We start from the raw sequence: 27,351 nt of genomic DNA on the forward strand, positions 1-27,351 counted from the left end.
CAAGTTAAATTACTAAAATTTACCTCGTTATCATCGTGATCAATAACTAAATGAAACAAATGTATCACTGAGGCATTTGCATCATTTGCCACGTCAGTCGCATATGCGAGATTAGCTAGGGCGTCTGCTTCAAGATTTTCGTCCCTGGGTATTTGTCTAATTTTCCAATCTTGGAATTGTTTTATGAACTCCCGTACTTTCTCCAAATATTGCTGCATCCTTGCCTCCCTGGATGTATAAGTCCCCAGTATTTGATTGACCACGAGTTGTGAATCACTTTTGATTATAATTTGACTTATGCCAAGCTCTCGTGCCAATTCTAAACCTGCAATTATAGCTTCATATTCCGCCTCGTTGTTAGTTATGGAATGACATTTGATAGCTTGCCGAATGGTTTCGCCCGTAGGTGGTACCAATACGACTCCTAATCCTGCCCCTCTCATATTAGACGAGCCGTTAGTGAATAAAGTCCAAGTTCCTGGGTTAGCCCCATTGAACACCTGCAATTTTTTCTCTGCTTCTAACTGTATTCCATGACTAAAATCAGCCACGAAATCTGCTAATACTTGTGATTTTATAGCAGTTCTTGGTTGATATGCAATTTTGTATTCACTTAACTCTATTGCCCACTTAGCTAACCTACCTGATAACTCATGCTTGTGTAATATGTTACGTAAAGGGTAGGTAGTTACCACAATGATAGGATGACACTGAAAATAAGGTCTTAACTTTCTAGATGTCATGATTAATGCAAGGGCAAGTTTTTCTAATTGTGGATACCTTGTCTCCGCATCTAATAAATATTTACTCACGTAATAGATAGGGAATTATTTACCTTGCTCTTCTCGGACCAAAACAGCGCTTACCGCCACTTCTGAAACAGCGAGGTAGATGAGTAGCTTTTCCCCAGCTTTTGGTTTTACCAGCAGAGGTGGATTTGATAAGTAAGCTTTTAAATTTCTAAGTGCTTACTGACATTCTTCGTTCCATTCAAAATGATCATGCTTCTTAAGAGCTGAGAAGAATTTGAAACATTTTTCTGATGATTTTGATATGAATCTCCCCAAAGCCGCAATTCTCCCTGTTAACCTTTGAACTTCTTTTTTGTTTGTAAGTATATCAGGGATTTCTTCAATGGCTTTAATCTGTGTAGGATTCACTTTAATTCCACGGTTAGGAACGAAAAAACCCAAAAACTTACCTGATGTAACGCCAAATGCACATTTTTCGGGATTTAACTTCATATTGAATTTACGCAAAATTGAAAATGTGTCAGATAAGTGTGATATGTGATCTTTCGAATATTGAGTTTTAACAAGCATATCATATATATATATACCTTCATAGTCTTTCCTAAATATTCTTGAAACATTTTAGTTACCAACCTCTGATACGCCGCCCCTGCATTTTTTAAACCAAAGGATATTACTTTATAACAGTAAGTCCCTCTGTCTGTTATGAATGAAGTTTTCTCTTAATCTTCCGAGTCCATTTTGATCTGATTATACCCTGAATATGCATCTAGAAAACTTAGTAATTCATGACCTGCAGTTGCATTAATCAATTGATCTATATGTGGTACCGGAAAAGAATCTTTAGGGCAGGCTTTGTTAAGATCTATATAATCTACACAGACCCGCCACTTACCATTTTTCTTTGGAACCACAACAGTGTTAGCTAACCAATTAGGGTACTTTACCTCTCGAATGGAACCAATTTTTAACAATTTGTGGACTTCTTCCTGAATCACTTGATTCTTGAAAAATCCCTGCTTTCTCTTCTTTTGCTTCACAGGAGGATATGATGGATCCTCATTTAGTTTATGAGTCATTACCTCCGGTGGAATTCCAGTCATGTCTGAGTGGGACCAAGCAAAGCAATCCATGTTAGCTTTCAAAAATTCAATTAACTTACCTTTCATTCCTTTGTCAAGATTAGCCCCAACATAGACTTTTTTATCAGGCCATTGAGCATATAACATGACAGGCTCTAATTCCTCTATCGTTGTTTTGATATTTTCATACACTTCTGGTTCTTGTATGGTATCAGGCCTTGAATCTACATCTGTCCGTCCTTGTTCAGTTGAGGTTTGTGTTGTGATGTCCTCAACTACCTTCTGTAATTGCTATTTATCTTCACTTCTTGTGCTTGTGTCTGCAACGGAGTTGATAGTCCTGGACGTATGTTGATCTCCACGAATTTGACAGATTCCCCATGGCGAGGTAAACTTAATAACCTGATGCAAGGTTGAAGGAACAACATCCATTTCGTGGATCCACGGTCTCCCAAGAATCATGTTGTAAGCCATTTCCATCTCTACTACTTGGAACTTTGTATCCTTCACGATCCCTTCAGCAAATGTGGTGAGTGTTATCTCTCCTTTTGTAACGACACTGAAATTATCAAATCCAGATAGAGTATGCGCCTTTGGTATTATTTTCTCTTCACCTTGCATCTCACGTAATACTCGCAGCAAAATAATGTTCACGGAACTACCTGGATCAATTAAAACTCGTTTCACATTAGTATCAAACACAATTAGAGATATTACCAGTGCGTCGTTATGAGGAGTTAATACGCCATCAGCATCTGCATCATTGAATGTAATATCTTCTTCTAGAACCTGCCGCATCCATTTCCCTTGGGTAATAGTTACTTTGGAAACTTTGTTGGCTGCAGTATATGATACACCATTGATGTCTTCACCCCCACTTATAACATTAACAGTTCTTTTGGGAGAGAGGGGCTTTTGAGGCTCCTGCCTGTTTTTCATATAAGCTTGTTTGCCCTTCTCACTGAATAACTCGGTGAGATATCCTTATTTCAATAAATGATCAACTTCACTTTGTAAAAATCTACAATTTGCTGTTTTATACCCATGGTCATTATGGAATTCGCACCAATGGTCAGGGTTGCGCCTGTCTGGATTCGATCTTATTTCCTTTGGCCAATGAACCTTATCTCCCATAATTCTCAAAACGGCTACGAGCTCAGAAGTGCTAACGTTAAAGTTGTAACCTCCAAATCTCGCTTTTAAACTTCTGTCATCATCCTGTAACTTATAACGGTTTTGCTAGTTCCTAAATCTCGATGAAGAACCTGCTTCTCTATTCCTTGGTCTGTGATCGTGCCTTTGGTCGTCCTGTTTTGATCGTGAGTCTTTTCCCGCAGGTCCCATATAAGGCTCGTACCTGTTTTTACCGAACCTTTTGTCGGTCTCTGCCCGTTTCGAACGTACATTTTCTTCTTTTTGAGATCGTGGCACAGTATCCTCCTCAATTTTCAACTTCGTGCTATACCGGTTGTAAACATCATTCCATGTTGTAGCTCGAAATTCACGAAGGCTTTCCTTGAGCCTCCTCGTAGCTTCCGAACTTTTTTCATTCAAATTGCTCGTAAAGGCTATAGCTGCCCAGTTGTCGGGTACGCGAGGCAATGTCATTCTTTCACGTTGAAATCTGTCCACGAACTTTCTAAGCAATTCTGAATCTCCTTGCTTGATTTTGAAAATATCCTCCATTCTTTTCCACTTTTTGAGCTCCCGAGTGTGCTTTGATAAAAGAATCTACAAGCTCAGTAAAAGAATTTATAGAATTTTCAGGTAGAAGAGAATACCATGTTAGTGCTCCTTTGGTGAGTGTTTCGCCAAATTTCTTGACTAGAACCGATTCAATCTCCTGCTTAGTCAAATCGTCGCCCTTTACACCCGTTGTGAAGGCAGTCACATGGTCTCGTGGATCTGTTGTTCTATCATACTTTAGAATATCAGGCATTTTGAACTTTTTTGGGATTGGGAGCGGAGCAGCACTTGGCTTCCAGGGTTGTTGTGAGTATCTATCCATATCTACCCCCTTCATTATAGGTGGCACCCCAGATATCTGCTCTATGCGTTCACTTTGCTCCTTGAGCTGTTTCTGCAAGGTTAGTACTTAAGTTTGCAAATCAGAATTAATTGTATTACCTGGTTCTCCCTCATGTGAGTTATTGGGGGTTCCACCGCTGCCTGAGTTAACGAGCCCGGAACGAGGGATTTCTACAGTATTATTATTTGGAGTAGGTGCGGGTATTGCAACAGGTAACTGGTTAACAAGCACCGCAATAGCTTTGTTGACCTGTGCAGCAATTAATTTCTGCAAGGCTTCATCAATGACTTCTATGTTCTGAAATTGAGCATACTCGTTTGTTTGAGATTCATCAGGAGAACCCTCGCGAGATTGTCGTAGAGAATCTTGTGGAGCAGGATCGTGAATGTTGATATTTTGTGGATCTCCCTAGTTTTGTTGGGTTTCTTGGTTTCTTTGAGTATTGTCATCGTTATTCGACATAGTTGATGCAACAAAGAAGGTTAAGTGCAAAGAAAATCGATTATCAGATTTCCGGTAACGGAACCAATTTGTTTAACCAAAAAATAGAATCTTAGTCAAAGCTAGAATTTTAGAAGAACACGGGTTACTGATAATCGAAGAAATGTATAAAAGAAATTGACTTTTAATAACAAGATGAGCAGAAGAAAGTAGTTCAATGTATTCCAATAGTATGTTGTGTCTACAAATGTTCAGCATTCTCCCTTTTATAATGGTTTTTTGGAGATATGTGTATTGCCTTTGTCTTAATAAGGCAATTATGAGCAATAAATGACAATAAAAGAAACGTTACTCAATCATTTATATCAAATACAAATTCTCTAACGTACCAGGTATTTAATATATATTAAATACTGAATTTGGACTCTCATGCGTTGTCAGATTCATTTCCTTGATTCTTCTTGATCTTTGAGCTTTGAATGACTTAAATAGGTACGGGCGCCGAACTATTTGAATAACTACTTGTATCTCTTTCATCCCCTTTTCTCGTATCTGTTGTTGCTCGTGCCTCTTGGCTAATTATAATTCTTTGACTTTTTGACTAATCCACGTGTCATGACACGTCACCTTCAATATGCAAACTCTAATTTTTCCCAATACACCCCTTCCATTATTCTTTGTACTCCGTCTTATAATACCTTTTGCTCTAACTTGGAGCTTACATCTAAAGGCCTAAATCTGAATCTTATTTACCTTCTTTGTTTTCCCCCAATCCTTAAACCCCTCCCTTTAGGAATCAGATATAGAGAAGTCTGCAACCATTACTATAAAACTTTGCACATTTTGAAAATAAAAACAGAAAATTTAAAAATATAATAGTGTGAGAATGAAAAAAAGAAAGTTGGTCAACCAAAAAGACGCCTGTATCAATATATCAACATAAAGAGTCATATCAGCAGAATCAAGATTTTCAACTAGAAAAAAAACAGCAATTATTAGTACTAGTTCATGGGTCGAAAGGCTTTAATTTTCCCAAAGGACCGAGGAAGAAGCAAATACTATAATGCACTAATTACAAAGCGAAATAAATTGCAAGAAAACTAAAACTGATGGCCCCCATCCAGCCCAATCGAACAAGAGAGAAGGAAGAAAATGTCAGTGTTCCCTCACTATTAGATACAGTGCAACATAACCTACAAATTAAAATCCAAAGAAATTTGAATCGTGCCAAACTTCAGAAGCTGAACCAAAATCTTGAACTGAACTCCAGAAAGCAAATAATAAATAGTCATAAACCACGGTTTCATATAGATGCACAGTTGCCCATGAGTACCACATCTAAGCCATAAACAAAACAGATAACAAAAAAGGAAATACCTTGCAAAATCGAAGGAGCAATGACAAAAGCAAGCAACGTTCCTCAGCAGTCATATCTTCAAGGATGTGTCTGGAAAATACAACAAGCACACTAGAAACATAAGCATCAACAGAAAGAGCTAAACAAGAAACCAGATTGCTGTACATGCAACCCCAGCTAACCTCTCAACTATTCCTGGGGTTTGCGGAGAAGCCCTGCACTCACTAACTAGTCGAATAGACTTGAATACAGGAACACACCAACTAAGAAGTGAAAACCCTTTCTGAGCTGACTGTTTCGCATCAAAGCTAGCAGCAGCTGAAAACTTTTCAAGAACCTTCATTAGCATCTGAAGGCCGCCCTCCTTCAAGAATTATCGCTGATGAACACAAGAAATGTAGTAAGCATATAGCATTCAGCTGCTTAGTAACAGATACATATGTAAAACTATTAATGCAGATTCAATTTATTGTGAATGCAGACTCCTTTCCATGTGGGTGCTCTAGCAGTAGAGACAGAAAGGAGAGCAATTGCTGAACCTGAAAGAAAATCGTTTGCAATCATACGAAAACAAGTTGAAGTTTACAGCCTGGAAAAAATCAGAAACAATATTGTTGCCAAGACGCATGTAAAGAGGGAAAGTAATATGACCTTGTAAGAATCCAAATCAGACAATGGCAATTCTTCAGAAAGACGATCACGAATCCACAATATCATTGGCCGTAGAAGTACTGAATCATTATCAGCGCTTATAGATGCAATACGAATAATGAACACTCGAAGCATGTCTTGGATGACCACCAATGTCTGATAAATTGCACCTTAATCATTAGACAAATTGCAGATCAAGGATAAATGAAAATATTCATTCTCCAAAAAAAAGGATAAATGGGAATTTTCTCCGAACTGCCCATTGAACCACTAAAGCCAGACGTAATAATAGAAAGGGACTGACAAATAATTACATACACTGGCAGAGCAATATAGAATAATCTGAGCAATTTTGCTCAAGTGCGGATTCAACTGGGCAAGCAGCTTCTCCCGGAATCCAGCCTGCAAGAACCAATTAATCTCCTTCTCCTTCTTAGGCACTAATAAGGTCCTCACAGCCAAGGTTCTAAGGACACTCAATGTGGGTGTTCCATTTTCCCAGAGCCAGACACCTTCCTCTGCGAATAAGTCGTTCTTGAATGTACATATTGTAGGACTGCATATATGTGTTTGTAACACGCAGCGGAAGATAAAAACAATCCTAGGCAGAACTTTTCGTCTTTAAAATTTATTTACAGGTAAAAGATCGGATCTAAGACATACCTGGCGAAGAAAGTCTCGTTTCAAAATTTTTCTTCGATTGTGCGAAGACTCTATGTGTATCCACACTGAGACAGATTCTTTGCTATCAACTCTTTGATCAATTAAAACCCGCGAACAAATTGAATAAATTGTGTGATGAAATTTTCCTCAAAACTTCCAGCCAACTTCTTGACAAAGAAAGTAATTACTTTGTCAAATATATCTCTTGTTGTCTCACTCTAGAAAAATTAAGTGTCTTAACACTTTATTTTGTATGATACTTATACGCCTAAGTTGCCAACTTTTTCCTATACGGTTTGGGCAAAAAGACAGACTTGTCTTAACAAGTCTTGAATTTTTTTTCTTTCATTACAATATATAGTAGAAGTACAATCACATTCCATATATGCATGATGAGTATAAAAATCAATTCACATAATAATTGGACCTTTTCATTCTTTACAGTTTTGTCTTATATAGTAAAGGTATATGCATGATGAGTGTGAAAACCAATTCACATAATAATTGGACCTTTTTCTTTCTTTACAATTTTGTTTTATATAGTAAAGGTACAATCACTTTCATATATGTATGATGAGTGTGAAAACCAATTCACAATATTAATTGGATTTCTGCCGTAGGATAAACTTCAATTCCAATCAAAAGAATTGTCGGCAGGCGTGGTTAGTCCTTATGGACTTTCAATTGATAATCCAATTCATAATTGGATTATTATTTTCCTGTAGGAAAACTTAATCCCATTTCAAATGGGTTTCATGAAAGCCACATGTGATTTTCTAATCCAATTCTAAATTAGATTATAGAACCAACTAATCATATTATATATGCAACTAAATATTAATCCATATATATAATTTAATTTTCTATTCCAAATAGAAAACTTCAGTTTATTCACAATATTAATTATATCCTCTGTGCTAGCAAAGAATATAATAATATTTTATTTGGACTAATAACTAAACTTATTTGACTAATTAAATTCTTTAATTTAATTACCAAATAATAAAGCAATTAATCCTTTAGCAAAGATCAGAACACTCGTTAGTGTGCGACCCCATAGGTTCATTACTAAACCGGTAGTAAATTGATCACATCAATATACTAATCAAGGGTGGCGTCTAGCAACACTCCTTAACGACCGGATAGCATGAAGTATACAATTTACTCTCAAGAACCAGTAGAAGAATAATGTAGTAATTCCTTCTGTTTTTATAGCTCTGGATCACCCTAGGATATGGTTCAACTGTCAAATCCAAATAGGCAACCAACTATGTGTTCATGTCAAATATAATCGACCATTGAATAACCTAAGAAACTCATTTCTTCTTTCATTCAATTGCTCTGGCCAAGGTCTTAGTCTGGTCGTTTATAATTCATGACAACATGAAGCTTAAACTCATTACCAAGAGTTGACAGATTCCATCTTGGATCAATCACTAATTCTACAAGTATTTAACCGTACCCAATATCCTTTCAACTATCGCCCTAGGTCCATAGGTGTCTAGTATCAAAGCACAATAAATAACTTGTCAATTAATATGATGATTTCAGGTAAAAGGAAATTCTTACATCACTTTCTTCAAGAGAATATCCTATTGACAGTTTATGGTAATTCTAGCCATTAGAAATTATCCAATGAGTTGGTTCAATGATCATATCTTTATATGCATCATCTATCTATGCGAATTATTTAATGAGATCAACTAATATTTATCCAATAAAGACGATCACAAAAATATTGATCTTACCAGATTACCAATGTCCAAATTAATAATCATACGATCAAGAACAAATTTAGATTAAATTATAAGAAACTTGACTCTCATTATCATGATCTCCATCACAATATCAAATCTCAATAATTTAATCAAGGACTTTATCAAGTTAATCAAATAATTAATAATAACTATGATAAAAGAATATCAAATGCCATATATAAAAATATGTTCAAATCATCAAATATGATATTGGATCTAGGGCATATATACTATATCCCTAACAATCTCCCACTTGCATTAGAGCCAATCGCTCTTGTACTTCATCCCCAATTTCCACTTGTGTTTGTCAAACTCCTTTGCGCCAAGAGCTTTAGTGAATGGATCTGCAACATTTTCCTTTCCATCAACCTTTTGAATCTCGACGTCTTGACGTTCAATGATCTCTCTTATCAAGTGATACCTTCGCAGAACGTGTTTGGACTTTTTGGTGTGATCTTGGTTCTTTTGCTTGAGCAATGGCTCCAGTATTGTCACACAACAGTGGAACCGCACCTTCTATTGAAGGAACCACACCAAGTTCAGTTAAGAACTTTTTCATCCATACAGCTTCCTTAGTAGTTTCACTAGCTGCTATATATTCTGCTTCACTCACTGAATCAGCTACTGTAGCTTGTTTGGAACTTTTTCAACTCACCGCACCACCATTTAAGGTGAATACATAACCAAAAATAGATTTGCTATCATCTCTATCTGAAGAGAAACTTGCATCAGTATAACCTTAAAGTTTCAACTCAGAATCTTCATAGATGAGGAATTAGTCTTTAGTCCTTCTTAAGTACTTAAGAATGGTCTTCACCACCTTCCAATATTCCTCACCAGGATTTGCCTGATATCGTCTAGTCACTCCAAGTGCATAAGCCACATCAGGACGTGTACATGTCATGGTATACATGATAGCTCCTACTGCACTAGCGTATGGGATCCTACTCATGCGTTCTCTCTCTTCAGGTGTTTTAGGGCAATCCTCCCTACTAAGAGTAATTCCAGTGCCTATCGGTAGATAGCCTCTTTTGGGATTATTCATGTTATACCTCTTTAAGATGGTATCAATGTACAAAGACTGGGAAAGTCCAAGCAGCTTCCTAGATCTATCTCTATAGATCTTTATTCCTAATATATAAGCTGCTTCTCCCAAGTCTTTCATGGAAAACTGTTCCGATAGCCAAATCTTGGTAATTTGCAGTGCCGGTATATCATTCCCTATGAGCAATATATCATCAACATATAATACTAAGAATATAATTGTGCTCCCACTAACTTTTTTATACACACAAGGTTCTTCTTCGCATCTTACAAAATTGAACTTTTCAATTGTCTTGTTAAAGCGAATATTCCAACTTCGAGAAGCTTGCTTTAGTCTATAAATAGAGCTTTGTAGCTTACAAATTCTATTATGATCAGACGAAGATGTGAAACCTTCAGGTTGTGTCATGTACACATCCTCTTCTAGCTCACCATTAAGGAAAGCTGTTTTTACATCCATTTGCCATATTTCATAATCATAGTATGCTGCTATAGCTAGCAAAATCCAAATAGATTTGAGCATTGCCATGGGAGAGAAAGTCTCGTCATAGTCAACTCCTTCTTTTTGACGACATCCCTTAGCAACAAGACGGGCTTTGTAGGTCTCCACCTTTCCGTCTGCTCCAATCTTTTTCTTAAAAACCCCATTTACAACCTATAGGTTTTATATCCTTTGAAGGTTCAACTAAAGTCCATACTTTATTTTCCTTCATGGATTCCATTTCGGATTCCATGGCCTTTTGCCACTTCTCATAATCGGAACTTTGTATAGCCTCTTCATAGGTCTTAGGGTCATTATCACTATGATCAACCTCATTTGATACATCATCTTGTACCAATAAATTTAATCTAGTTGGTACATGACGTTCTCGTGTAGACCTTCGAAGAGGTACTTGTACAACCTGTTCACCTTGGGCTGGATTTGGTTGTTGTTCAATTTGGTTTGGAACTAGTTCATTAACCTGTTCTTGAACCTCATTTAGTTCTTGAACTTCAACCGTTGAAGATGGAAACTTTCTTGGCAACTTCAAAACATCCAATAAAGGTTCTTCAACTTGGGTCTCATGATCTTTACATTGTGTTGATTCATTAGTTTCTTAAACTTCATCAAGTTCTATTTCTCCATTATAATTTCCTTCTAAAAGAAATTCCCTTTCCAAAAATGTTGCTCCTCTGTCCACAAACACTTTATGGTTAGAAGGGTGATAGAAATAATATCCCATTGTTTCCTTGGGATACCCAATGAACCTACACTTATCTGATCTTGAGTCAAGTTTATCAGACTGTAGTCTCTTAACATAAGCTGGACAACCCCAAACTTTAATATGTTTAAGGTTAGGCTTACATCCTTTCCATATCTCATATGGTGTTGTAGAGACTGACTTAGTGGGAACTTTATTAAGTAAGTATGTTGCTGCTTCCAAAGCATATCCCCATAAATTTATTGGAAGATCAGTGAACCCCATCATAGATCTCACCATATCTAATAAGGTTCGATTTCTCCTTTCAGACACACCATTGTGTTGTGGTGTTCCTGGAGGTGTCCACTGTGAGAGAATCCCATTCTCTTTGAGATATCTAGTAAAATCTTTACTAAGATATTCTCCACCTCTATCAGACCTTAGTACTTTGATACTTTTACCAGTCTGCTTCTCAACTTCACTACGGAACCTTTTGAACATTTCAAAAGATTCAGACTTGTGTTTCATAAGATACACATATCCATATCTTGACATATCATCAGTGAAGGTGATAAAGTAAGAATATCCACCTCTAGCTTGAATTTTCATGGGACCACAAACATCTGTATGAATTAGTCCCAATAATTCAGTAGCTCTTTCTCCACTTCCAGTAAATGGAGATTTGGTCATTTTTCCTTTGAGACAAGATTCACAAGGTGGATATGATTCAAAATCATATTTGTCAAGGTACCCTTCCTTGTACAACTTGTTAATTCTTTTCTTTCCAATATGACTAAGCCTACAATGCCAAAGGTATGTATGATTTACTTGATCATCTCCTTTTCTCTTAAGACTTGAGACATGCATAATTGAATTAGAATTCACATTAGGTAAGATATAAACATCATGTTGGAGATAGCCATTCACATATAAATTATCACCATAATAAATAGAGCAAATACCATTGCCTATATTTATGTGAAAACCACGTTTATCTAACATAGAAGCTGAAATTATGTTCGAAACAAATTTAGGAACGTAATAACAATCATCCAACATAAGTACTTTGCCCGTAGGCATTATTAAAAAAATTGATCCTACAGCTATAGCCACAACTTTTGCACCATTTCCAACTTGTAGATTAATTTCTCATTTCTTCAACCTTCTACTTATTCGAAACCCCTGCAACATATTGCAGATGTTATAGCCACTGGTAGTATCTAATACCCACAATGAAACATCAGTAGTAGTTAAAGAAACTTTGAAATCATTTTTCCGTTGAGTCTTACCTTGTTTCTTATCATTTAGAGTTGCAAGATACTTCGGGCAGTTTCTCTTCCAATGTCCTATCTTCTTACAGTGGAAACACTCAACGTCAGATTGGTTACCTTTGCCTCTTTTGCCTTTGGGTTTGGTCACACCACCCTTAGGCGCAATAGGTTTCTTCTTGGGTTTAATTTTACTCTTACCCTTCTTCTTAGAAGAGTTTCCAACCAACATAACGGTTCCTTTCTTCTTCTCAGATGCAAGTTGATTCTCATAATCAATCAGCATGTTGAGCATCTCATGAAGATCACAATCCATTTTATTTATATTGAAATTAACAACAAATTGTGAAAAGGATTCTGATAGTGACTGTAAGATTAAATCTTGAGAAAGCTCTTTACCCAGTTTGCACCCCAACTTCTCAAGTTCTTCAATAAGATCAATCATACGATTGACATAGGGTCCAACTGGAGAGTTTCCAGTCAATTTGGATCCAACTAAAGCCTTAGATAGCTGGTATCTAGCTGTCCTGCTTTGTGTACCAAACATCTTCTTAAGATGTTCAATGATTACAGTTAGATCCATATCGTGATGTTTCCTCTGTAGTTCAGAATTCATAGAAGCAAGAATGATGCATTTGGTAGTAAGACATTCTTCCAAGTATTTCTGATAAATCTTGGTGGCATCATCATCATTCTCATCTGGGACTTCCTTGGCAAGCTTATCGATCACATGAATAAGCTTTTCATGCATGAGAACAATTCTCAAATTTTCTATACCAGTCATCAAAGTTTGGTCCTACCAACTTGTTGGTCTCAAGTATTTCGCGCAGTGATATAACAGACATATTGAGAAATCTAAAATATAGAAAATAAAAGGCAATAATATAAGAACATATTTGCATATATCATAAAGACATGGACTTTTATCTATATGATTTTTCCACTAATTATTTTAAACTATTTGCCCTCATTATAATTTACGAAATCTTTATTTCTGTTAGTGGAGTAAAGAAATCCTTTAACAATATGTATGAGCCCCTTGGAAGTCAAGTCGTTTCTCATATATATTTTAAAGGTAGGTACTCTTACCAATTGTATCCCCATACAATTTTCCTTAAATAGCTCTATGTCAAATAGTCCCCTGGTAGTCAGGTCGATCCTATTGGTATAGTTGAGTTCAACCATCATGACACCAAAGAACTTATTAAATTTTATACTCCTCCGGGTAGTCCAGGCGTCTAGTGTAAAATTGAATAATTCTTTCAATCCATACATCTAATGCAATAAATAATTTTAACATATTCTCGAACTATAAGTCTCCTGGTAGTCAGGCCGCTCCTTATAAACAAGAAATAAGTAAAATTATTTACCTTGATGGATAGCTCTATAATAAAATATCTTATATTTTATTATTTAAGAACTCAAATTTTAGTAAGAGGGAATTGTTACTAAAATAATTTTTAATAACATGAAGATCAAATCTTTTATAGTATGTGAATTTAGTTCAGGTTGTCTACATGCTTAGTCCTAAATTAATTTACATCACATGTAATAAATAATTCAAAATTATGTAATGAACAATCACATGACATAAAAATGAAATTCAACATCCTCTAACATGTTTATCACATAAAACAACTACCTAAGTACAACAAGTTCGAGGTTAGAATCCGATAACGGCACACCCTAGTTCACTGCCCGCAAAAAGGTCAGTAACTGTTAAACTCTTCCTCGAAATCTCTTCCAGTTCGCTCAAGTCGTTGCCCTCTTCCAGCTATCCCAGCACCGTCGGCGACTTCTCCGGTGAGTTCCCTTTCCACCAGCGACACACATACACACTCACACTCTCTCTTTCCATTTCTCTTTCATTAAAGAGAAACCTAGTGTAGAAACGTAGAAATTTTCAACCTAGTGTAGAAAGAGAGAAACATAGAAATTTTCAACCTAGTGAGTTCCCATTTCTCTTTCATTAAAGAGAAACCTAGTGTAGAAATAGAGAAACCTAGTATAGAAATTTCTCAGATCGAGAGAGATCGAACTCCCTCAAATCCTCTCACTATTTCCCCCATTTTCCCTAAGATTTTCTTTCGATTTACATAGAAATCTTAGGGTTATAGTGTAGAAATTTATGATAAATTAGTTTAGGTGATTTTTCAGTCATATTTAGTTAGATTTTGGAGTTGAATCAGTGTGGGTGGCTTCCAATCTAGTGAAAACGATCCCAAGTGTGGTTGTTTGCCGATTATCTGCGATTTCTTCTCCAATTTTCAAGTGCTTCTCAGCAGTCTTCTCTGTATATTCAAGTAGACATATCTAAAGGAGTACATATTGTTTTTTAACTGACTGTATCGGGTCTTCTTGCCCCACTCCTTTTGCGTCCCAAATCTGCCCCCACCCCCTTATATTCTCGTTTTCTTCTTCTCCTTTCTTTGTACATTTTATATTGTTGGGGCTATACCAGTGGTAGCGGTGATAGCTTCTTCTGGTTTTTGGGTAATGGTATTTTCTGTGTTTTTAGGAATTCTCGAAGTATTGGAGACAAGTTGGGCATACGAGCACTGGCGAAGGAGAGCAACCTGGGCGAGTGTCAGCAAAGGGCGATAGGAAGTGGTGCGTGAGCGTACAACTACATTGGGTACAGCAAATCAGCCACAGGTTTTGTTATCGGGAGTTGGTACCTCCTGTTTTACTATTTCCCTTTTGGTGTTAGCTAAATTACTGATACTTTACTTCACAATAGTTAAACCTTCCAACTAGGATACTAGTTACCACTTGTTTCCTTCTAGTTTGATTTGTTGTGCACTAGCGAGTCTTCTCTAGATTGTTGTAGGTGTAGTGGCTGCAGTCGGGGATGATAGAATAAGGGCATGTCCTCGGGTGGGGCAGAGTGTGGGGTTGGGGTTAGGGGGTGGGACGGGTAGCAGGGGAGGTAGAGGGGGCAAGGGAGCCTATAGGTTGAGAATCGGGTCATGGAACATAGGTTCACTAACAAGTAAATCCATAGAGTTGGCGAAAATCCTTCAAAAGAGGAAGATTAATATAACGTGTGTCCAGGAGACTAGGTGGGTCGGATCGAGGGCGAAAAACTTGGATGGGTATAAGTTGTGGTACTTTGGTGTCCTGAGGGGTAAGAATGGAGTGGGTATCCTGGTAGATAGCCATCTTAGAGAGTCCGTGGTAGAGGTCAGGCGGGTGAATGATAGACTAATGACTATTAAGTTGGTGGTGGGTGAGGGTACTTTAAATGTCGTTAGCGCGTACGCACCGCAAGCAGGCTTGGATGAGGATATTAAGAGGCGCTTTTGGGAGGGGTTGGATGAGATTGTTCGTAGTATACCGCCTTCTGAGAGGTTATTCATAGGAGGGGATTTCAATGATCATATTGGGTCATCTGCAGGTGGGTACACTGAGGTGCATGGCGGTTTTGGTTTCGGGGAGCGGAACGGAGGGGGCATTTCGCTGTTGGACTTTGCCAAGGCTTTCGATCTAGTCATTGCGAACTCGAGTTTTACGAAGCAGGATGAACATTTGGTTACTTACCAAAGTTCAGTGGCGAAGACTCAGATTGACTATCTCCTCCTCAGGAGATGCGACAGAAGGTTATGCGAGGACTGCAAGGTTATCCCAGGTGAGACCCTCTCAATGCAGCATAGGCTTTTGGTGATGGACATTTGTATTAGGATAAGGAGGAAGAAGAGGTCAGTATAAGGACGCCTCAGGATTAGGTGGGGCGCCTTAACTAAGGATAAAGTTAAGGAGTTGGAAGGAAGGTTATCGGAAATGGGAGCTTGGAGAAGTAGTGGAGACGCAAACACAATGTGGTCGACGACGGTGGACTGCATAAGAAAGGCGGCGAGAGAGGTGTTAGGGATATCTATGGGCCACAATGGTGGCCACAAAGGAAATTGGTGGTGGAATGCAGTTGTCCAAGGTAAAGTGGAAGCAAAGAAGACGGCTTACCTGCGGTTAGTAGGGAGCACTGACAAGGAGGAGAAGAGAGAGAACAGTGAAAGGTATACGGTAGCTAGGAAGGAGACGAAGATGGAAGTGACGGAGGCTAAGACGACAGCTTTTGCTCGTCTGTATGAGGAACTAAGGAACAAAGGTGGGGAGAAGAAGTTATTCCGACTCGCTAAGGCAAGAGAGAGGACAACTCGGGATCTGGACCAAGTGAGGTGCATAAAAGATCATGACGGCAAAGTTTTGATGGGAGATGACCAGATTAAAGGGAGGTGGCAGACCTACTGTCATAAACTTCTAAGTGAAGAAGGGGATTAGGATATTATACTTGGGGAATTGAAGAATGCCGACAGTCACCATGAATTAAGTAATTGTAGGGACATTGAGATCGATGAAGTCATGGAGGCAATGCGTAAGATGAGAAGGGGCAGAGCTACCGGGCCAGACGAATGAACTGTAGAGGTGTGTGGGTAGAGCAGGCTTGGAATGGCTTACTGGATTGTTTAGTGTTATATTCAAGTCTAATAGGATGCCTGAAGAGTGGAGGTGGAGTACAATGGTTCTGTTGTATAAGAGCAAGGGTGATGTCCAGAGCTATAACAACTATAGGGGCATCAAATTACTAAGTCATACCATGAAAGTTTGGGAGAGAGTGGTAGAAATGAGAGTGCGAAGGACAGTGTCTATTTCAGACAACCAGTTCAGGTTCATGCCAAGGCGATCTAAAACAGAAGCTATCCACCTTATTAGGAGGATGGTGGAACAGTACAGGGATAGGAAGAAGGATCTCCATATGGTGTTTATTGATCTGGAGAAAGCGTACGATAGGGTTCCTAGAGAGGTCTTATGAAGATGCTTAGAGGATAAAGGAGTCCCGGTTGACTATATTAAGGTGATTAAAGACATGTATGTTGGAGCTAAGACTCGGGTTAGGACAGTAGAAGGCGACTCTAAACACTTTCCAGTTATTACGGGGTTGCATCAAGGGTCTGCGCTCAGCCCATTCCTATTTGCCCTGGTGATGGATGCACTGACTCATCATATTCAAGGGGAGGTGCCATGGTGCATGCTATTTGCTGATGATATTTTTCTAATTGACGAGACACGAGGCGGCATCAACGAGAGGCTTGAGATTTGGAGACATGCTCTTGAGTCTAAAGGTTTCAAGTTGAGCAGGACGAAGACGGAATACCTCGAGTGAAAATTTGGGGTTGAGCCGACGAAAGCGGGAGTTGAAGTGAGGCTTGACTCTCAAGTCATTCCCAAGAGGGGTAGTTTCAAGTACCTTGGATCGGTTATTCAGGGGATCAGGGAGATTGACGAGGATGTCACACACCGTATAGGGGTGGGGTGGATGAAGTGGAGGTTAGCATCAGGAGTCTTATGTGACAAGAAAGTGCCACCGTTACTAAAAGGTAAGTTTTATAGAGCAGTGGTTAGGCTTGCCATGTTATATGGAACTGAATGTTGGCCCATAAAGAACTCACACATCCAGAAGATGAAAGTAGCAGAGATGAGGATGTTGAGGTGGATGTGCGGGAATACAAGGATGGATAAGATTAGGAATGAAGATATTCGAGAGAAGGTGGGCGTGGCCCCCATGGAGGACAAGATGCGGGAAGTAAGACTCAAATGGTTCGGGCACATTCAGAGGAGAAGCACTGATGCACCGGTGAGGAGGTGTGAGCGACTGGTTGTAGTGGGCACGCGGAGAGGTAGAGGGCGACCTAAGAAGTATTGGGTAGAGGTGATCAGACAGGACATGGCGCGACTTAGGATTACTGAGGACATGGCCCTTGACAAGGAATTATGGAGGTCGAGCATTAAGGTTGTAGGTTAGGGGAAAGTTGTGAATATTTCTACAGCACAATAGAGTGAGACTAGCCAGTTAGGAGTTAGACTAAGAATGTCATTGGTCGTCTATTGATGCAGGGCTTTACCTGCTAGTTTTTACTATACCAGCCATCTATTTCGTATTTCGTATTCTGTATTTCATATCTCTTATAAAGCTGTTATTTTATTATGCATTTTTATGGTACTAATATATCGTCTCCTGTTGCTTTTTTTGAGCCGAGGGTCTCCTGGAAACAGCCTCTCTACCCTTCGGGGTAGGGGTAAGGTCTGCGTACATATTACCCTCCCCAGACCCCACTTGTGGGATTATACTGAGTTGTTGTTATTGTTGTTGCTAGAATATTATTATTAATTTACATCTCATGAACTAATAACAATTAAAAAATTAACAATAGAATCATGTAACCTATTATAGACTCCCATTGTATCTAATACAAAATTTCAAATTCAAGTTATGAACTATCTCAATAGTTATATGAATGCATATTTTATCCACAATAAAATAATATCAACATTCAAACGATTTGACTATTGCATAAGACACATGTATTATGGTTTGAACTCTTCAAATATAATAATTAAATATTTCGTAAATAAATTTTAGACACAATAAACCACGGCTCTGATACCACTGTAGGACTGCATATATATGTTCGTAACACGCAACAGAAGATAATAACAATCCTAGGAAGAACTTTTCGTGTTTAAAATATATTTACAGGTCAAAGATCGGATCTAAGACATACCTGGTGAAGAAAGTCTCGTTTCAAAATTTTTCTTCGATTGTGCGAAGACTCTATGTGTATTCACACCGAGACCGATTCTTTGCTATCAACTCTTAGATCAATTAAAACCTGCAAACAAATTGAATAAATTGTGTGCTGAAATTTTTCTCAAAACTTCAAGCCAACTTCTTGACAAAGAAAGTAATTACTTTGTCAAATATATCTCTTGTTGTCTCACTCCAAAAAAATTAAGTGTCTTAACACTTTATTTTGTATGATATTTATACGCCTAAGTTGCCAACTTTTTCCTATACGGTTTGGGCAAAAAGACAGACTTGTCTTAACAAGTCTTGAATTTTTTTTCTTTCATTACAATATATAGTAGATGTACAATCACATTCCATATATGCATGATGAGTATGAAAGCCAATTCACATAATAATTGGACCTTTTCATTCTTTACAGTTTTGTCTTATATAGTAAAGGTATATGCATGATGAGTGTGAAAACCAATTCACATAATAATTGGACCTTTTTCTTTCTTTACAATTTTGTTTTATATAGTAAAGGTACAATCACTTTCATATATGCATGATGAGTGTGAAAACCAATTCACAATATTAATAGGATTTCTGCCCTAGGATAAATTTCAATTCCAATCAAAAGAATTGTCGGCAGGCGTGGTTAGTCCTTATGGACTTTCAATTGATAATCCAATTCATAATTGGATTATTATTTTCCTGTAGGAAAACTTAATCCCATTTCAAATGGGTTTCATGAAAGCCACATGTGATTTTCTAATCCAATTCTAAATTAGATTATAGAACCAACTAATCATATTATATATGCAACTAAATATTAATCCATATATATAATTTAATTTTCTATTCCAAATAGAAAACTTCAGTTTATTCACAATATTAATTATATCCTCTGTGCTAGCAAAGAATATAATAATATTTCATTTGGACTAATAACTAAATTTATTTGACTAATTAAATTCTTTAATTTAATTACCAAATAATAAAGCAATTAAACCTTTAGCAAAGATCAGAACACTCGTTAGTGTGCGACCCCCCATAAGTTCATTACTAAACCAGTAGCAAATTGATCACATCAACATACTAATCAAGGGTGACGTCTAGCAACACTCCTTAACGACCGGATAGCATGAAGTATATTTACTCTCAAGAACCAGTAGAAGAATAATGTAGTAATTCCTTCTGTCTTTATAGCTCTGGATCACCCTAGGATATGGTTCAACTTTCAAATCCAAATAGGCAATCATGTGTTCATGTCAAATATAATCGACCATTGAATGACCTAAGAAACTCATTTCTTCTTTCATTCTATTGCCCTGACCAAGGTCGTAGTTTGGTCGTTTATAATTCATGACAACATGAAGCTTAAACTCATTACCAAGAGTTGACAGATTCCATCTTGGATCAATCACTATTTCTACAAGTATTTAACCGTACCCAATATCCTTTCAACTATTGCCCTAGGGCCATATGTGTCTAGTATCAAAGCACAATAAATAACTTGTCAATTACTATGACGATCTCAGGTCAAAGGAAATTCTTACATCACATTCTTCAAGAGAATATCCTATTAATAATTTATGGTAATTCTAACCATTAGGAATTATCCAATGAATCATATCTTTATATGCATCATCTATCTATGCGAATTAGTTAATGAGATCAACTAATCTTTATCCAATAAAAACGATCACATAAATATTGATCTTACCAGATTACCAATGTCCAAATTAATAATCCTATGATCAAGAACAAATTTAGATTAAATTATAAGAAACTTGACTCTCATTATCATGATCTCCATCACAATGTCAAATCTCAATAATTTAATCAATGACATTATCAAGTTAATCAAATAATTAATAATAACTATGATAAAAGAATATCAAATGTCATATATAAAAAATATGTTCAAATCATCAAATATGATATTGGATCTAGGACATATATATTATATCCCTAACACATATATGATCTAGAGAAGAAAAAAAAATGAATATCAAGCTTGCTGCTCAAGAATCCGAGTTATCAAGCATCACATACCAATAAGCAAAGCAGACTACAGATTTCCTTGGGACCTAACGCCAATACTGAAGTTGCATGAAGACTATCTAGGAGGAAATGAAAAAGGCCAGGGGTCCAACCATAAACTGGCCAACATGCTAATGCAGAAACAAGAAGATGGCAAGCAGCTTGAAACCCAAGTGCAAAACTGGGGTAAGGATAGGATACATCTGCTGCACAGGCGGCCAACTTTGGACTGCAATAAAGGAATAAAAATAGTTAAATAGAGAAAGAAGGAGAAACTAGGTGAAAAGAATTGCTGGAACTTAGATGAAAGTGTAAGACGTTTCCTTACCTCACTTCTCTGTGCAACTGTAGAAGAGCATTTACTAGTTTAGTATTCCTATGCTGCTCCTTAGCTTCCTACAAGTTGAGTAAGAAAACAACTTGCCTCTGTCAGGAATATGTTGTGCAATGCAGAACTTGGGAAAAGATAAATGATCATCTAGCTTATAAAAAGGTAACCACCAAACCACAAATGTGCAGAAAAAGGGATGCTGCTCATAGAAGTAGATCTAACAGTACTATAGACAGCAATTATTCCAAACATCCTATAACACTTCTGCATTAGAATTGGCAGGAGCAAAATGTCCTAATATAAGCCCTCACTAATAGTTTATGAAGGATAGAGATGTCCTTGTTTGAAGACATAAATACAGCAATGCCCTCGGAAGGTCGACCAAGTTTCGATGAGGAACCGAAGAGATGATGCGCAAGCATTTGAAGACCAGCACTGGAGGAAGCAACTTGAAAATATAACAGCAAGTACTTTCTCCCCTAAAATAGTCACTACAAACCTTTAGCTTTTGCAACAGATTAATCAACAGCACCAGACAGGGAATTAGCAAATCAAGAAGGGTCTGTTCACGATTACGTTCCAGTAGTAAATCCGAAGTCGAATTGCATTCTGTACCCTCATCAACTAGGTAATCTGCTCAAGGAAAAATAGAAACACGAAAATTTTGTAAAGTATGACAACATATACTTTCTGAAGTCAGGAAAAAAGGGAAAGTAAAATAGAGAAGGGAATTGATGATAGATGTCACAATCAAATAAAAGCAAAATATTCATGATAAAGGATTTCCTAAGTTTGATCCGGTGTTATCAAAGGCGAAAAGCGCAAAAAAGCTCTAAGGTCTGTTGGGGCTTTAAGCGGAAAGCGCAAATAAAGCGTGGGCTTTAATGAAAAAAGGCGCAACTGGAAATATGTATATGTAGTCCAAGACCAATAATTATAAGCATGAATAACAAATATATGGACAAAAAAATTGAAGAAAAAATAAAGATAAAGTGAAATATCAATTATTCAGTATTGCATTTTCAGGATTACACACATTGGCTAGGAAAGTATGCCTTAGAGCCTTGATGCGACACTGAAGTGCCTGCAAAGCGAGGCGATGCGCTCAACATGTTTTGAGCCTCGCTTTAGGGCTTAAGCGCGCCTTTGACAACACTGGCTTGATCTTCCTACATGGCTCTCCAAGAACGAAATCCATAGAGCATTAGGGTCAAACTGAGAGACATCTGTCAGAAAAAGAAGCTCCAAAGCATGCCCATTTACTACCATCAAATAAGAAAAGCATATAATTTGCATATTAATATGATTTGAACAATAGAGCTGACAAATAAGCTGGATGAGTTTTCCTCTTTTGTTTTTCTGGGACTCTTGGTCACAGTGGAAGAGAATTAGGGGAACTGCTATCTAATATTTTCTACAGAAACACTGTGTTAAGACCATGTGAAGCTTGGCCCTGTTCGCGTGTCACTGCATAATGGGAGCGACTCCAAAAATAGATTTAAGATCTATATTTTCTACTGTCCCTTCAAGACGTCAGATAAAATTGGAATGATAAAGATTAATATGACCTTTTCTTATTAACTAAGTAGATTCATTGAATGGCGTTAAGAAGATGGGAAAAACGATAAATATGACACTTGGAGCAAGGATGATAGACACAAACCGAAAAATGGTCCATACTTTTTTGACAATCAAGAAAGATCTAAATTCTCTACTGGACACCATCCCCTCTCAACAAAGCATGGACCATATCCAGGAAAGACGGGTGCATCCACATGTTCCACTATCTTTTTCTTTTGGCATAAGGGAGTACCAATCCTCTCCCCAGTTCCATGGTAAGATCAACTACCAAGCGTTTAAAGGAGGAAGGTAAAGGTAGAAGAAGAAGGCATCTTCACCAATAGACACTTCCAACATTATTTTCCCTTTTGGATACTTGATGGGTCATCGACCAGTCTTCAATTAACTGGCCATCATACTCCCTGACCACTTCAATAAAGGAAAAACAACCGAAAAAAGAAATGAAGAGTAGGATTACCAAAAACTAAAACCACTGCAAACCTTTTCTCCCCTCTGTCAATATTTCTCTCCCATAGTTTCCATCTCACAACCACTCAAAGTCTCAAACCGATATACCCAATGAATTAATTGAGTTGCACACTGATTGACCTTGACACCACTATTACCCAAAAGAAGTTCGTATATCAAATGTTTTAACCAAATTAACACGAAAAAACTCCGAGCAACACAAAGAAAGCACAAAATACTTGATTTGATTAAACAATGTAAAACTTCTGCTTTCATAAGAGAAGTTGATACTTCATTCCAAAGCATAACCAATTCATTAAACAGATTATGTGCATCATAAACCTAAGCTCTACTGATTGGGGTTTTTACTAGTGTTCCATATCACAAAATATGGTCGAACATTTATTTTATTCTCTTCTTCTTTTGTATTTTCGGATAATTTCAGTGTATGATAGAATGTGATGTCCAGAGTACGTAATGAAAACTTTTACATCCAATATGGGGTCAGAAGTTAGGAAAGCAATATGTAGCTGCCGAAGTATAGCTGAATCTTATAATTCAAGCAAACATAATGGTTGGAAAAACTGACCATATATGTTTGAGGACCTCTCAAGCATGAGCCTGCAGTTGATTAAAACTGCATGGATAACCATGACTGCACCTTCATCATAAAGAGCAGCAGTGACAGCCTTCACTAACAAACAACAATATTACGGATGAGTTTTTCCTAATGACATGTAATATGATCAGAATGACACCCCTATAATGTCATACCGAATTATCGGAAATAAACGCCAAAATTCGAAATGCTGTCGTCAGCTGAACAACAGATGAGTCACGAAGAACAACCCCAGGAAAATCCTTCTCGGTGATGCGTTTCCCAAGCATATTCTCTATGATATTACCATCAGTACAGGAAGAATCCCCAATGACATTATCAACGTCCATACCATCAGATGCCAAAAGACTTGTTGAGGCCATGTGAGCATCTCCTCCAGAAGCTAAGATAGCTGTATATCGTAAAAGACCAATTGCTCCACTCCTGTGGTACACCACACTAGCATCAATCCAGTCCAAAAGTCTTGCAGGAGCATCTTTTTTGCTGGATCCTGGAGAGGAGGAATGTAAGACTCTATGAAGTTCTTTAGCATGTCCAATCCAAGCCCCCAGAGAAGACGCAGTTGAGTCCGAAACAATGACCTCAAAAATCTCAGCAGTAGAGTGAAAGATAGTAAGGTTCAAGGGTGAAGCTCCTACAAAATCAAGAAGTTAATAGACATGAGGTGAACACTTTGAAAATTCAATGTAATCAGCATAAAGTAGCATCAATTCCAGTTTTTCCCTTTTTTTAAAAAGTAAAGTAGCATCAGTTCCATTTTTTCTTGAGGTGAAAATTGCTGCTAAATGGAGTTCTCAAGTACCACAATTTGGGGCAACTGGATCCGATTCCCTGACTGAGTGAAGTATCGCAATTAAAGCTGAAAGAGCCTACACAAGACAAAAGAAATTCCAGGTCATGTAAATATAATACCAGAGATGGGCAAATGCATATCACTCGACGCAAGGGAAAACTTGTTTTTAGAGTTTCAAAATGAAGCACTAAATGATAAGCTATGGATATTAAGGTTAACGATAATAACTGCGTTAGCCAGTAAAACTCACACATGAAGCTTTTGAAACATTTCCACTTTATTAGATTGATGCAGAATAGGAGCCTATTACCTCTGGGAAATGAACCAGAGCCAACAAAGCCTGGCGCCCACAATCAGATCTGAAGAACATCCCAAAAGCATTAGTCAAAAGGCTGAGAGATTGTAAACCTTCAGCATAAAATAAAAAAAGGTTCCTACCTGGCAAGACCACAAAGCTGCCATACTACCCACAACAAATCTTCAGAGCTTGGACTTGATGTGGTTAAACGGTCTATGGCATTAATCTGCGACATGTACAAGAGGAAATACAGTTGATTACTGGAGAGAAAATATAAACACAAAGAACTTTGAGGAATGAGGAGAAGATTTGTTTCGTTGCTTTCTTTCTTGTCTCTATAACGCAGAAGGGTTTAGAGGAACAGAGAAACAAGGAACATATTGATTTCAACAATAACCAGAACTCACTACCTTCAAATGCATCTCAATGATCAGTGCAACTTCACGTGAAAGTACGCCGTAAGTCCGTTGATGTAAGCAGATCCTCTTGGAAATTATATAAAGTGATTTTACGTCCCATATTTTTTTTTGCAAGCCTTTGAGAGTTAATATTCAAGGATAAATGTTCATAAGGGTACATGTTGTTACACCCCGTACTTCAGACGTTACTATCATTATAGGATTATCTAATGTAAACTCAAAAAGTATGAAATCCTTCTACAAGGATAAGAAAGGTTTGCCGAAGTGTTAAGTAAATTAAGATGAATATGAGACTTGTTAACCATAATTTAAATGAGTTTAAAGCCATGATATAACTATATATGATGTTTGTATATGAAGTATAAAGTTTGAGAAAAATCGGATCTATGTTGCGGAAAAACCGGCTAAGGATTTGCCTTGTAATTGAATTTTTTTGAGAAATATATTTCGTGTGCTATATAATGTTTTTTTGGGACATATAATTGAAGGTCTTTGAATGTAGTTTCCAACGCTCTTAACAGTTCGTTCATACGACATCCGGATAAAAAGATATAAGTGTTTGAAAAAGGGCCAGTGAGAAAGTGGCATGTGGTACCTTTTTGACTTTTAGAAAATGGGATGTTTATCTCTCTGTCTCGTCTCTTACTTTACTTTTCCAGAGATCTCAACTATATAACACCCCTAAACTCACCCTCAAGTCCTCCATAAGGATTTTCAACGATACTACCATCCGGGGCGCGAAATCAAGTAGCGATAACATCAAAATGATCCCTGCGACGTAAGTATCGCTATATCACCTTTTTTTCTTTATAGTTTGAGTTTTAGAAGGTATTTTGAAATTAATAAAAATGCCTAATTTCTGGTTGTAAGATCTTAAATATCAAGGAATGTTGATTAAGTCATTACATAATAGTTAGAACTCACGGGACGGTGATCGGAAGTCGTGAGTTCGAGTTATTTGATTTGTAATGGACTGTTTTGTGGGCTGTTTCGTGTATATTTTGGGGCTGTATATTTTGCTGATATTTGATGGAGTTTCTGCAGGAGAAATGGTGCGGAGAAACACCACATAATGACTAAATGATGGATTAGTCATTCTTTGTAATATTTTCGGGGTGTTTGACACTACTATAGTCGCCATTTTGGGTATGAATCGATTGGGGTGTGTTGAGCTGTTGTAAGCTAAATATTGTAAGCACGTGATTTTTGACCCTCCCCGAGAATTTTCACATTTTTAGCGTGAATATGTGAAATTGGGTCTAGTATAGCTATTTTAACTATTTTTACTTTATTTCGTTGCAAAAAGAAAAATTTCAAAAAATATATATAAATTTTAGTTTATGTATCTCTCATAAACTTGAAAAATACAAAAATTGTACTTTATTTTGGTACTTTATATAAATTCGAAAATTACAAAAAATATATATATAGTTCTATTAATGTTTGCAGTCATTATAATTTTGAAAAATACAAAAAATATTACTTCATATTTTTGTCTTTATTAAAAAACGAAAATTACAAAAAATAGTTTTATTAATATTCTATAGTCATTTTAATTTTGGAAAAATACAAAAATATTACTTTATATTCTATCTTTATATAAAAAACGAAAATTACAAAAAAAATAGTTTTATTAATATTTTGTAGTTATTTTAAATATTGAAAAAATATTAAAAAAATAATATAGTTTTGTTTTAAATAATTAGTCTTATTTTAGTAGCTATTTTGCTTACATAGGACTAGTTAAGCAACGTTTTTCTATTTCTCGGGTCCGGGCAAAAGAATAATATTCGGGTTCAAACTACCCGGTTTTAGGCCTAATTTCGGACCTAACCCATAATAAACCGTGTCCAGGACACATGGGGAACCCCACCACGCGTGGGGGACATAAACCTTGAACCCCACCACGCGTGGGGCTCATTTTTCTTGGCAAAGCATTACAAAACACGGACAAAGAGGACCAACAAACGGACTTTTGAAAAAGAGGGAGAAAAAACCAAAATCACTGTTCATGCTTCTTCTTCCTC

At 37.1% G+C, this 27,351-nt stretch overlaps 1 protein-coding gene across 10 annotated transcripts in view; it reads right to left on the reverse strand.

Moving 5' to 3' along the window:
• The window catches only part of LOC107798456 (protein virilizer homolog), a 48,606-nt gene extending 23,101 nt beyond the window's left edge, over positions 1–25,505 (reverse strand). For 3 of the 10 annotated variants that reach the window (XM_075255712.1, XM_075255709.1, XM_075255717.1), the window contains exons 1-15: positions 25,316–25,504; positions 25,046–25,131; positions 24,918–24,966; positions 24,617–24,683; positions 23,970–24,448; positions 23,785–23,884; positions 21,667–21,800; positions 21,165–21,232; positions 20,849–21,065; positions 18,786–18,893; positions 6,976–7,139; positions 6,631–6,830; positions 6,313–6,468; positions 5,844–6,040; positions 5,682–5,751 (exon numbers count right to left, since the gene is read on the reverse strand). In XM_075255712.1, the coding sequence (XP_075111813.1) occupies positions 18,846–18,893; positions 20,849–21,065; positions 21,165–21,232; positions 21,667–21,800; positions 23,785–23,884; positions 23,970–24,448; positions 24,617–24,683; positions 24,918–24,966; positions 25,046–25,131; positions 25,316–25,327 (1,260 nt within the window). In that variant the 5' untranslated portion in view covers positions 25,328–25,504 and the 3' untranslated portion in view covers positions 5,682–5,751; positions 5,844–6,040; positions 6,313–6,468; ... (1 more) ...; positions 6,976–7,139; positions 18,786–18,845. The other 7 variants (XM_075255710.1, XM_075255715.1, XM_075255716.1 and 4 more) reach the window with 7 other exon arrangements.
• Positions 25,506–27,351: the final 1,846 nt, after the last annotated feature.

Source organism: Nicotiana tabacum, chromosome 6 (genome assembly GCF_000715075.1).
Source record: "Nicotiana tabacum cultivar K326 chromosome 6, ASM71507v2, whole genome shotgun sequence".
Taxonomy (NCBI): domain Eukaryota; kingdom Viridiplantae; phylum Streptophyta; class Magnoliopsida; order Solanales; family Solanaceae; genus Nicotiana; species Nicotiana tabacum.